The 13,665-nt window shown below is 42.5% G+C and overlaps 1 protein-coding gene across 1 annotated transcript in view; it reads left to right on the top strand.

Annotated features, from left to right (window-relative positions):
• The window catches only part of LOC149079582 (clotting factor C-like), a 30,414-nt gene extending 17,466 nt beyond the window's left edge, over positions 1 to 12,948 (top strand). The window contains exons 10-14 of the mRNA XM_089240191.1: positions 718 to 957; positions 2,386 to 2,625; positions 2,889 to 3,142; positions 7,390 to 7,557; positions 12,592 to 12,948. Coding sequence (XP_089096317.1) covers positions 718 to 957; positions 2,386 to 2,625; positions 2,889 to 3,142; positions 7,390 to 7,557; positions 12,592 to 12,924 — 1,235 coding nt within the window. The 3' untranslated portion in view covers positions 12,925 to 12,948. The remainder of the gene's footprint in view (positions 1 to 717; positions 958 to 2,385; positions 2,626 to 2,888; positions 3,143 to 7,389; positions 7,558 to 12,591) is intronic.
• The last annotated feature ends 717 nt before the right edge of the window (positions 12,949 to 13,665 follow it).

The raw sequence follows: 13,665 nt of genomic DNA, 5'->3' as shown, positions 1-13,665 counted from the left end.
GGAATGATGTCCTGTTGATGATCTGAAAATCTCTGCATGGCGGTCTGCTTAGAAAAAAGCAAGGCTATGGTTTGATGTGCTGTTGATGAAATGAAAAACTTTGCCTGGGATGCTGCTGTAAAAAATCTTGTCCCGATCCAAGGCCATGGATTGTGTGGTGTCCGGATAATAAACTAAAAATCTTAGAATGGAAGTCTTGCTTTGGAAATCAAGGCCCCCCCCCCCCCCCCCCCATCCAAGGCCACGGTTTGGTGTTTCGTTGATGATCTAAAAATCTCTGCGTGCTTAAAAAAAGGCAAAGCAAGTCCTGTTAGTGAATTAAAAATCTTCGACTGGGATCCTGTTATAAAAGTCAAGGCCTGATCCAAGGCCACGGATTGGTGTCCTGATGATAAACTAATAATCTTAGTCAACTCCTGCTTAGCCTGAATCCTGTTTTAAAAATCAGGGCTCCCATCCAAGACCATGCATTGTGTCCTGCTGAGAAGGCTTAAGTCACATATTTTTCATACGGCGCATTTATAGACATACTTTCAAGCCATGGTTCTTTGTTGAGCAGTTTTCTGAAGTCGAAATACGTAATCAATATATTAAATTATATTCGAATCCGAGGGGGGTGAAAAGTGTGCGATTCGCACCCTTTTTTAACCCGCGGAACTGCTAGTAGGAGATTGCTTTTATACAATGATTTATTCTTTTCTATTTTTTGCAACACAGAAGTTCAAATGGCTTACTGTAGAGATCCAGGGAACATCGAAAATGGACAGAGGATCTTGGTACCCTATATAGATCCGAGAAGAAGGAACACAAACCGTCAACCGGACGAATACCCGGAAGGTACAAGAATGGTCTTCGAGTGCAGCGAAGGCTACTCGTTACAAGGCCCATATCTCCTTACCTGCCATTTCGATGGGACTTGGTCGGACCGAACCCCGACTTGCGCGTCGACTTTCGAAGGTAAGTGGACAGTCCGATGATGCGTCGGACATTCAGTGGAGCTACAAAAGGGTGCACAACCTTTTAAGTCCTCGGTCCAGAAACAATGGGGATGGGTGACCATATGACCGGTATGTCACAAGGCATACGGGTAATTTCGGTCGTCCAACTTGTATAAATATATTCATCTCCGAGACCATATTTTCCCCGGAAAAATACGGAAACTGGTATCCGAATCATGGACGGAGATACGGGGGGGGCATCAAAGGTGAAGTCGACAGATCTAATGCATATATGTCTAGATGAATCGACATCATCATCATCATCTTGCCCCCCCCCAGCAATAATGACCGTGCCCCCCCCCCAGACTTCCAAGTCTATCTCCGCCTATGATCCGAATACGGGAAATCACCAGAATACTGGAGTGATAAGGTGGTAAGATGCTGGTCCACAACCATGAAAGCTACCATCGGGTCCACGGGTTCTATCCCGCGGAAGAACATTGATAACAAGTTCTTTCCCTACCGAACCTAGGGCGACCACTATAGATTGTGCCTTCATTTCAATCAGCAGTGAATTGCTGTACGGTGATATGATCCGAGTTCGTGTGCAGTGTAGTGGGAAATCGCCTACTGTGACAACCATTGATGCCAGAGATAAAAGCTAATTATTGCTAAAATCACCAATGACGGGAAATGGGGAACTACTGCAAATCACAGTGAATAGAATGAGTGCAATAAAACCTTTCAACATGGCATAAATGAAAGATGGATATTCATACTCACTGTCATAATCATCATAATATAATTTATAAAGTTGGAAAAAATAATTGTATAATCTCTGTCTTTTCAGTAAAGAATAAAAGTAGGCTCCGTTGAAAAAAACGGGATATTTTTGCATTAAAAGCCGAGACACACAAAATTACAGGAGAATACGGTAATGTCCTGGGATATACGAGGTCACCCTATTCAATTCATATATTTGTCATACTTTTAATGGTGAATAACTCGCTTAATTGAATTACCCTCTAATCGATTGTGACTTGCAATGCTTGTGTATGAACATTGCTCTATATCCGGCCAATAGTGATTTTGTTGAAAACCTTTCAACATGGCATAAATGAAAGATGGATATTCATACTCACTGTCATAATCATCATAATATAATTTATCAATCAGCATTATCAGCAATTTTCGCGATAGTTGGCAACTATACCTCCGACAATTTCTTGGTGATAATTGGCGATGTCTTATATGGATCCCGAGGTTTCCGTATTTTTATGAAGAAAATGTGGTCCGACTTTTACTACTGATAGATACTTTTCTTCCGGGAAAACTTTTCACGGGCAGGATGAAACCCACCCTTGGTGGGCCAGATTTGGCCCGCGGACATGAGGTTGTGTGCTCCCTATCCGAAACGTATTTCATTTCGGATCTCTCGTTTTTTCAGATGACCGTAGCAACCAGAGATACTGTCGTGATCCCGGATTCGTTGAGAACGGAATGAGGAACATCATGTACCCTGTAAATGCACGCCGTGGACAAAGACCGAAGGAAGCCGACGAGTACCCACCGGGAGTGACAATCGAATATACATGTCAAAATGGATACCTCCTTAGGGGACAGGATACCCTGACTTGTTTGGAAACTGGGGAGTGGAACAGCAATACTCTTCCAGAGTGCAATGAAGGTATCGTAAAATCCATGCCCCTTGAGTAGGATCCATATCCACAGTGCTACGCAGCTTCGACCAGCGGCAAAACCTGTCTTGGGGTGTTACTAGCACAAAGCACGAGCAGTTTTAATGGTCGATTTTGTGTAGCCACACCCCAAAACCGGTTTCTTCCCCGGGTCGAAGCTGCGTAGTGCTGCGGGTGTGGACCTGGTTTAAAAGTGTTTTTTTTTTGTTTTGTTTTTACTTCAAATATTTAAAGCTATGGTTATATCCGATAGGATGTGGTATATCTTTTCACGGTGATCCCTACCGAATAACTCATGGTAAGCGGACATCTCCTAAAGAGTGGCCGTGGCAAGTGGGAATAGCCGACGGCGTGGTGATGAACTGTGCAGGAGTGCTCATCAATAGAAGGACCGTCTTGACGGCTGCACATTGCCTCGATGGGCGGAATTTAAACAGAACGCTCTTGTACTTCGGGAAGTACCACTATTCTACAGAAAACGACAGTTCCGAAGTCGAGATTCGCAAGGTAACTTGGCTCACATTTGTACTTTTTTTGGAATATAGCTCAAGCTTTACTAGATCCACTCTAAAAAGTTGGAGGGGTGATAGTACCCATCAAGACGAACAGCATTTACGATGGAACCTATGGTCGCAACGATAGGTGTACGCAGGATTTTATCGGGGGGAGCGGGGTTAATTTTCTTTCTCTGTAGAGGGAGCGATTACGTTCTCCCCCCTGCAAAATGATCTCCGTTCAGAGCTACCCCGCCCCCTCCGCCCCTGATTATCGCCAGAAATTTTTAGTGAACAAACAAATCTGCCACATATTGTATTTACAACGGCTTGATGATTATGATCCCACATGACGCCAAACTCATAAGAATTCTACGGGGCAGATGGTGTTTGAGATTTAAGGGGTCAGTTAGATTAAGTGGGTCAAGTTAAAAGGGGAGGGAGAGGATTAAGAAAGATAAGAGGTCAACAAGAACAAATCTTATTTTAAAATTAAATTTAAAATTTCTAAATTAAATTTTACATAATTAAAATTGAATGTAATTGAGGTGAATCTAGTCACTTGTCAAACCTAGAAGTTTCACTTCTATCGCTGGAGATTCTCACGTTGATTTTTTCCCCCGCTTGGGCCCGTCAATTTTAGGACAAATGCAGGTTTCGCAATTAGATGCTCAGTTGGCATCAGAAGTAACTGATGTTGCCAAAATGAACTTTAGCCGGGTTTTCCTAGGAGCAGGTTTCTACAGCGCGCGCCGCGTAAAAGTGCTGATTGATCAAAAAAACCTGAATTTCAGGTTTTTAACCAATCAGCGTTTTCACGCTGCACATGGCGCAGAAGTTCTCCTTCTAGGAAAACCAGGCTTTATGATCACACTTACTTTTTCCGCGAGTCCTAAAAGCAAACAACAGCTGTTTTTTTTTTTCTTCCACCGTTCATTGAACTGCAGGATTTTACAACACTGGGTAAGAAACTTGCTTTTTGCACAGTGTTGAGGAAAATAATTCCGGTAGTTACGTAAACGATTGTCAATTGGTATTTTTAGGAAAGCGGAAATCTAAAGCGGATGAGGTCGTAATCGCTTTGGACGAATGAAGAACGGAAGATTGAGCTACACTGTAGCCCCTTGAAAGATTCAGGCCGACACATCATCCGCCATTGCTGAGCACTGTGACGTCAGTATTATCACTATAACCAATAACTGAACGATCAGACGTCACTTTGAACAAAAAACTGGTTTTAGTGCCTTCCGGTACGAACATAGTGCACGCTTTTCCGATTCTGCAAGTCTGTGAGGTTTCGGATTGGTTAAAAAACTTGAAATCCAGGTTTTCAACCCATCCGTAACGAAACCGATTCGCAGAATCAGAAAACCAGCACGCACTATGTTCGTACTCCGCTAGGGTTTCAAGGTGTCCAACAAGCTATACCAACTTGTGATGCAATTTTTAAACTTTTGTACGCTATCGAAAATGCTGTTGTTGCCGTTCTTTTTTGTTTGTTCAGTTCAGTGCGTAGTTTCCTAAACTTTTTATTTCACACATCGCCCCCTCCTTCATAAATTTTTCTCTCTCATCGCCACCACCTCAAGTGAACTCATAGTATCCTATGTTAAATCCGTAGTTTCTATTTGCCCCTGGACCCTTCCATCGCCCACCAGTAGACGATATTGTCTACTTTGGGAAACATGGTTCAGCGGTTCTTAACCTACGGGTCACGTGCCAAACTTTGGTCACAGGAGGTTTCTAATTGAGTTATATAAATCCACTCGCAGCCAGGAATTCTTGAGCTATGGGTAACGACCCAAACTTTATTCGTAGGGGCTTCCGAAATGGGTCGCACAAATGCACTTACATTCAGTGATTCCTAGGCTATGGGTCATGGCAAGAAGTTGATTCGCAGGGGATTTCCGAGATGGATCGTACGAATCCACTTGCAGTCAGGGATTCTTCAGCCATGGGTACCACGCGAACTTGATTCGCAGTGGCTTCCTTAATGGGTCATTTTAATCAACATATAGCTAGAGATTCTTGAGCTGTGCACCACGACTCAAACCTAATTTGCAGGGGCTTCCGAGAATGGTCTTACGAATCGAATTACAGCTCGAGACCCTTGAGCTATGAGTCACGTGACAAATTTGATTCGAAGAGGCTTCCGAGATGGGTCGATCGATCAGGGCCACAACTAGGAGAAGAGAGCAAATGATTCTGGTGCTTCTGACCGGGGGGGGGGGGCAAATTTCACCCATTAACCTCTCTTTCAACATTACAAGGAAGCGTCAAAATGTTTGGCCCCTGCCTTCAAATCCCCTCTTTGGATCAAGACCCAAATTTGATTCGCAGGGGTGTTTTGTGCTAAGGGGTCACGGTCCAAACCTGATTAGAAAGGACTCTCTAAATAAGTACAAATTCACAGCTAAGGATTCTTCTATGCGTCACAATCCAAACTTACTTCTCAGGGGCTTCCGAAATAGGTCGTACGAATCCATTTTCAGCCACGAATTCTTGCGCGAAGGGTCGCGGCCCAAACCTGATTCGAAGGGACTTTATAAATGAGTTTTACAAATCCACTGACAGCTAGGGATTCTTGAGCTGTATGCGTTACAGTCCAAACTTAATTGGCAGGAACTTCTGAGATGGTTATATGAATCAACTTACATCTAGGGATTCTTAAGCTACGCATCACGACCTGAACTTGAATCACAGGGGTTTCCGACACAGGGCCGTCATTTCAACCTTTTCCGGGGGGGGGGGGGGGGCAAAACACATGTACTCAATGTATGTATATATATATTTGTGTGTATATATATACACCATTTTTAGTGTATTTTCAAAAGCCACCCCCCCCCCCAAATGACGGGCCTGGTTTCCGATATGAATCGTACGAATCTACTTACAGTCAGGGATTCTTGAGCTATGGGTCACGACCCAAACCTAATTCGCAGGAGCTTCCAAGATTGGTCGTACCAATCCACTCACAGCCATGGATTCTTGAACTATGGGTCACGACTTAAACCTGATTCGCATAGGCTTCAGAGATGGGTCGTACAAATCCACCTACCAAACGCCACAGGGGTTCTTGACCTAAATTTTATTCGTACAGACTTCCGAAATTGGGTTGCATAAATCCACTACTACTACAACTACTATTTAACCGTACATGCACCTCGTACACATTTCTCTACGGAATTTCTAACGAATTAGTACATGCCGGAATGTGTGTGTGTACGTATTGTGAACCTAACACGTGAAGTTTGTTTCTGTCTAATGCTTGTTATGTGTAGTGCTGGCATCTGCCGCCAATTTTTCTAACCCTGAGTGATGTATAATGATTAAATAACTGTATCGTTGTAGGCCTGTTGCTCTCTGCGGGGGATTCTTAAGCTTTGCGTCACGACCCAAACTTGATTAGCAGGGACTTCCTAGATGAGTCATGAAAATCCACTTGCAGTTCTGTTACGGTACCTTGAATATATTGCACCTTAACGGATTCACCCCCCCCCCCTCCCCCACCATCTTAGAGTGTCAAAAGCAGTTTTCTGTTCAAAGTGACGTCTGACCGCCACTAGAACAGCGTAACAGCTGTTGTCAGTTGATAATAATATTGGCGTTAAACTTCTCGCAGAAAAATATGGCGGGTGAACCAGCCAGGGCGTTTCCACAGAAGCACTAAGTAATGTTATAAATGCACTTATTATGCGTTAAGGTTTCACTAATTTCGAAAAAAAATTCCATGGGCTTAGAGTTCTTAATAGTATCATGAGCCCCCGGGCCAAGTGGTTTTTCGGAGGCCCTACCTGGTAAATGCTAGAAAATTTCAACCGGATCTCATTTTTGTGAGGCCCTCTTCTCTCGAGGCCCCCGGACCCATGCGTTAAGACGGCACTGTCCATGGGTAGCGGAGTTGTTCTTGTTGTTTATTTTGGAATCGCGGCTGAAAAAGTTAATCTTTTGCGGTTCTGTGCCGAGGCGGACTCGACACCAGGAAACGCGACGCTTCATTGTTATGACGGACCCTCACAATTTCAGGAAGGTCCCTGTGAATTCGGCTTTTTTTAGCAGAACTTATAAGCTGTCCAAAACACACAAGACCTAACCCTCGGGTGGGGTGGGAGGGGGGCCACAGAGTACGGACTGTACCAACGAAGAACCGAAAAAAGCCTTTGGATCACAAATGGTTAAGAACCCTACCCTGTAGCTTTATCGTTTTACTTTTCCTTTCATTTTACGTTACTAATTATTTATTTTTTGTTTCTTCAAAAGCCTTCGCAATTCGTAATGCATCCGGAATATAATTCCATGACGGTGAACTACGATCTAGGCATCATCAGGTTCTCGCGGCCATTGAAACTCAGCGAATTTATATACCCGGTATGCCTACCCACTATCGAGAGTACAAGGAAGAATATAGTTCCTGGAGAAATTGGAATCGTAAGTCCACAGTCTAAGAAGAAAAATTTTATTTGACTTTACTTCATCCACTCGTGGATTATCGTATTCTCGGAAGAGCAAAAAACGAACAAACAAGGAAAGGACCCTCGAATGCCGGTCGAGTGCTCTGATATAATATTATACAGGTATAATCACGCATATATACACTGAAGTGCCAAACGTCATGGAATACCTCTTAATATTACTGCACTTCGCCGGGTAAAAGGAGGTCCCACACGATATTAATAGGTATCCCATGACTTTTGGCACTGAAGTCATGGGATACTTCGTCATATCGTGTGGGACCTCCTTTTACCCGGCGAAGTGCAGCAATATTAAGAGGTTCCCCGTGACTTTTGGCACGTCAGTGTATATACACTGGCGTAAGAAATTAAGAGAATTTGCAGACCTGGTCGATTATCTCTAGAACTACTGTACCGATTTTGATGAAATTCGATATGTACATACATTGATGCAATACAAAAAAATAGCCATTCAATAATTGTAATACACACGCATGATCGTGCGTAACACTCGTTGGAGTCGGAAGGTATGAAACAGCGGTTGCAGAATAAACAAAAAAATGGGTTAATAGATGGGTTAATAGGGGGTATGGTTCCCCTCTTACAGATATACAGGTCTCGCAGCATGATTTCATACTTGAAATAAGGCAGTTTATCATTTCCTGTGGCAAGTGGTCCCACTCGTTCAGCAACGCTGTTTTCATTTCCTGGATGGTTCCCGGAGGGGGGTTGCGAGTTGCAATTGCCCTTCCCAGAGCGTCCCAAACATGCTCTATAGGGTTAAGGTCTGGAGATCTGGCTGGCCAATCCATCCGGCGAATATCTTCACTCTCTAGAAAATCGTTGAGCAGAAGAGCTCTATGTGGCCTCGCGTTATCGTCCATTAAAATGAACTCAGGGCCAACTGCACCCTTGAAAATGCGAACATAGGGCTCCAAGACCTCATCCCTATACCTCACACCAGTCACAGTGCCTCTTTCAAAGAACTGGAGAGTTGTGCGTCTATCCAACATGATGCCTGCCCAGACCATTAAACCTCCTCCGCCATAATGGTCGATTTCGCGGACATTGGAGGGTAGGTAGCAGGTCGCTGGTTCTCTCCATATGAACGTACGGCGAGAATCGGTGCTTAGGCTGAACCGGGACTCATCAGTAAATAGAACGGTCGCCCATTGATCCATACTCCAATCTGTATGCTCTCTGCACCATGGTAAACGGACAGCGGGAGACAGCGGGACGCAAACAGCAGGTCTTCTTCCAAACAACCCTCTCTCATGAAGTCTTTTGGAAATAGTCACCCTTGATACACGGGTTCCTGTGGGTGCATACAAGTCACGAGAGAGCTGAGAAGCTGTAGCACTCCTGTTACGCCTCGTTATAATCGACAAATGGCGACCTTCTCTGGCCGTCATGGCTCTTGGATGACCTTGCCCAGGCTTTCTCTCGATGGATCCGGTATCCTGGAACTGTTTCCATAAGTTACACACGACGCTGGGCGTTAAATTGAACTCTCTACAAATCTGGACTTGAGATTGGCCTACTTCTAGCTTCCCCACAATTCGCCACCTCATTCCATCATCTAAACGTTGGTGGTTACTTATTTTTACTGTTACAATTTGAAATTAACCGATTGCTGCAAAATAACACCAATAAATTCGCCGAGGTGTGCTAGCGAACGAAATGCGTCTTAACTTACGCGCGCTTATAAAGCCTGTTTCTCTACTGGCTCCGCCTACACACACGTGTACGCTTACGTATTTGACGTACAAGGTTTGCATTTTTGTCTAGAAGCAGTGGTTTTACATTCAGTTCAGTTCTTTTCATAAAATTCGATAAAATATGCAAATTCTCTTAATTTATTTCACCAGCGTATGTTACGGTAAAAGCCCGAAATGCTGGTAACACCTAGGTTTCATCAATTCACCAAGGCAGGTTGATAAATGACCGAAATATGTTTTTAAACGTCTTCATTTCAGAAATTTACTAGGTCGAAGCCCGAATCATCATGAACTCATTAGTTCCTTATTAATTAATAATTATATGTATAATTATTTAATAATAAACAAATAAATTAATTAACTGCCCTGAACCTATTCGTTCCTGACACTAATTAAAAAATTGTTAAAATTATTTACTCCTGACATTGAAGCAATTATTCGTCATATTATTAATTACCTAATTAATCAATACTCCGACCATAACCATCATGACCATCAATGGTGAATTGGTTCATTGAAAACAGGTTTTAACTGTTCAAATTAATTTTCTCCGAACAGTATGAAAAAGTTTAAATAAATCGATTAATTAATTAATGATAATTGGTCATTATTTCGTTAGCGTCAGAAACTGGAGTTCCGCGTGGTTGATTAATTCAATAAGTAGTTAAGTATTAAGTTATTATGATTATTAAAATAGTATAATAATTAATTAATGAGAGTCAGGAACTAATAAATTCATAATGGTTAATTTATCCATTAAAAATGTACTTTGACTTGGTAAAAGTCTGAAATGAAAACGTTTTCAAGCGTATTTCAGGCTTTTACTAACTCGCCTTGGTAAAACCTAGGTCTAAGGCCGGTATTACACTGTAAAAGTTTGATAAAATTTTACAAAACTTAAAAAATCCAATCAATAAAGGGATTTTATCAAACTTTTATAGTGTACTAGCTGATACCCGGCGACGTTGTCCGCCCCGTAAAAAATGTATAGCTTATTAATTATTTCTTAATGAAAAAATTTCTGCATCAAGTAAGAAAAAATTACTTTTATTTTTAAATATTTTAATTAAAAACTTCAGGCAATCGCTTGTGGATACACAATATTTTTTGTTTTTCCTCCTGGTGTGTGTAGATGTACAAATTTTTGGGGTTACCAACACGCGAACAGGCAACGAAGAGCTGTCCGTGAGAAATACAGGGCTCAAGTAGGTTGATACCTGCCACTGCTAATGACTGGTCTTGCGCTTTGTTGATTGCCAAGGAAAAAGCTAAATGAATCTGGAACTGTAATCGCTTGAAAGTGAATTTCATTTCTGCAGTGATAATTGAGATACGTGGAATGAAGACCTCTACTCCTTTGGCACATCCAGTTAGAATCGTTGCTTCAATGATGTAATTGTGCAATTTCTTCACGCAAAGTCTGATGCCATTGCAGAATCTCGGTGTCTCCCAATTTCTTAAAAGCCTTATAAGTGCTCCGACTTGGAGGGTCAAGTTGTGTGGTGGCACCAAGACTGAAACTAAGGGGGAGCAGGCGGATCCCGTGCCCCGGCCGCTAGACCCGAGGGGGCGCAAATTTCATTCTGAAACCTCTCCTTCAACATTACAAAGGCATCAAAATGCGCGCTTGCCCCGGGTGACCAAGCATCTAGTTGCGGCCCTGGGTGGCACACCCGGAATATCCAAAAGAGTTCAGAAATTCTGCAGGATACAGAACTGTCTGCGCTGAGTCTGTGACAGTGTCAACCGATTTTAAGATGTGGAATCTCCTGGAATAATTTTTAGGATTTTTTCGTTGATCTTGTTCACATTGTCATTTTTCGGTGCCAGAATCGCTCTCTGACAAAGCCACTCTTGGTTTCGGTGATTTTGTTGAATGTTTGGGAAGATCTTGTCTGCAAGTTCTTGAACTGAGTTTAACAACTGGCAAAATCCATTTGGGAACATAATCAGTCCAGTGCTTGGGTCTACTGGTTGGTCAACTGATGTGAAAATGATAGCACTGCTGAGTCATTTTTCAGTTGAACTCGCATGTTAGTGGATAATGATAATTTTTTAACTTCGTGCCAGAGTGTTAATGATTTGAGGCAAGCATTGAGTTCATCAGCTGGCGTTAAACATTTTTATTCCCAGTTTTGTCAGCGTAGTTGTTGTTCTCTGTTGTTAGCGAGGTCATACGTCCAGCTTGTGCAGCGAATATTATTCAAACGCCTTTTAAGCATTTTTTAAATTGAAACTATACCTCTACGATGGGCGGTTGATGAGATAAAGGCTAGCCTATATACAGGATACCCTGTATATAGGCTAGCAGAAATACTCGGCACTCTTCCTGGGTTTTCTTCAATTACTGGGAGGATTGGAAAGTTACAAACCGTTATAAAGGAATAAACTGTTATAATAATGTTTTCCGCCCATTTCGGACATTTGCCCAGCTCTCACGAACTTTTAAAATAGCCTACGGTTCATTCCCGGTCCTGTTTGGTATGTATGCAAAATCTGGCGGCGATCGGCCTAAAACTGTAGATTTGTATAAGGAACAGACATACATACTTTCACATTTATATATAAGAATCCCGGCCTTGCCAGTAAAACCTAGGTTTTACCGGTCATACGGACTTTTGCCATAACATAAGTTGATGATGCCCCGGGAGAACTCGGTTGCCTCCGGGAAACCTAGCCATTTATTGCAGCCTGAACAAATCTATATACATAGGACCTTTCATAGCATTGGCCTTTCGTACATATCGCCAGAGAGAGAGAGAGAGTAAACAAGTGTAAAAACTATTAATAATCGCAAAAAAATGACGGTGGTAAAATTCAAGGATCTGGGTGGGGGCAGATTCATTACGATATGTATGTCTGTTAATATAAATCGATACATTTCCTTAATTAATAAATCAATGGAATTTCAAGTTTTGGCTTTTTAAAGCAATTATGGTAAAATATTGTGCGTGATCAATGAAATAAAATCCAGTTATATGGGCTCTATGCGATCGCACCCTTTGCACCTACCCATGTCCGTCCCCGCTTGACTTGGGTACCTTTGAGCCATTCCGCTGGTAATTATGTCGACTTTATGAACAGCTCACAAGTACAAATTGAATGTTTAAGAGTTGCTTAGAGTAGCATCAATGCCGAAAACGAGCTCAAAATATAAAATGTCTTTACATGAAAAAAATATAAGAAAATAATGTGATTGAGGACAAATGAAGGGTTGCATACGTAGAAATAGATTTAGATATCTTATATAGTATTGATGTTTAAATTTTTCGTTTTTTTCTTTTCCTATGAAGACCACAGGATGGGGCTTGGATCACTTCAATAAAATCCCGGACGTTCTGATGATGGCTAGGATTCCTGTGGTGTCGACTCGAGAGTGCCAAAACGATATGGAGAACATCACCATAACACCGAACATGTTCTGTGCGGGCTACAAGGAAGGCGGCATGGACACTTGCAATGGCGACAGCGGCGGACCCGTCGTGTTTTTCGATCCGGATACAGAGCAGTGGACAGTTGAAGGCATCGTTAGCTTCGGTGTCAGCGAAGAATGCGGCAAGATATATTCAGTCTATACGAAAGTTGGGAACTTGATGAGATGGATAAGGCGTTTCACGAGAACATAAATAAAGAAGTTTTTCAAAACTACACACACTCATTGTTTGCCTCTTTTTCAATTAATGGTATGAAGCCGATCTCAAACAGAATCGCCCTTATATGGGTGAGCGGCAGGTGCTGTCGCACGTAACCCCCCACGTTTTGTTGGGCCCCCCCCCCCACACTCACGGTAAATTACTGAAAGCTTTCACCAATTCTGGAACTATTTCTCGTACTAATTCTTAATTTTCATCAATTCTGGTTTTTTTTTCTTCAGTTAATTCTGTTTTTTCATCAATTCTGGTGAATTATCATTTTCGTCAATTCTGAAATTACCATTTCCATTAATTCAGAATTTTCATCAATTCTGAAATTTCCACTCCCATTAATTCCTGCCAAAAAGAAATGGGGAACATCACAGCAAAACGCCGAGCACGTTCTTCTTGGGCTACATCAAGCATCTTCAACCCGTTGTTCGCGAGCACCATAGTGCTCTACGAAGCACCCAGAGTGCTCGATGCTCGTTTCCGATTTGGTGCTCGCGAGCACTTGATCAACGTTCCAATTGAACACCTTGTACAAATTGCATTCAAGGATTGAAATCATCCGGTGTTTTCGTGCATTCGTATGTCAAATTTCCGTGAGGCTGCTCTCCTTTTGATGATTGGTACAGGCAGCGCTCGTGACTAGCAAAAGACCTCTGGGCTACATGGAAGGCGGCATGGACACTTGCAATGGCGACAGCGGCGGACCCGTCGTGTTTTTCGATC

This window comes from Pholcus phalangioides, unplaced genomic scaffold (assembly GCF_987345545.1).
Source record: "Pholcus phalangioides strain wild (caught in Gottingen) unplaced genomic scaffold, Ppha-v1.0 ptg000012l_1, whole genome shotgun sequence".
Lineage (NCBI taxonomy): Eukaryota > Metazoa > Arthropoda > Arachnida > Araneae > Pholcidae > Pholcus > Pholcus phalangioides.
This window is presented reverse-complemented; position numbering and strand designations above follow the sequence as displayed.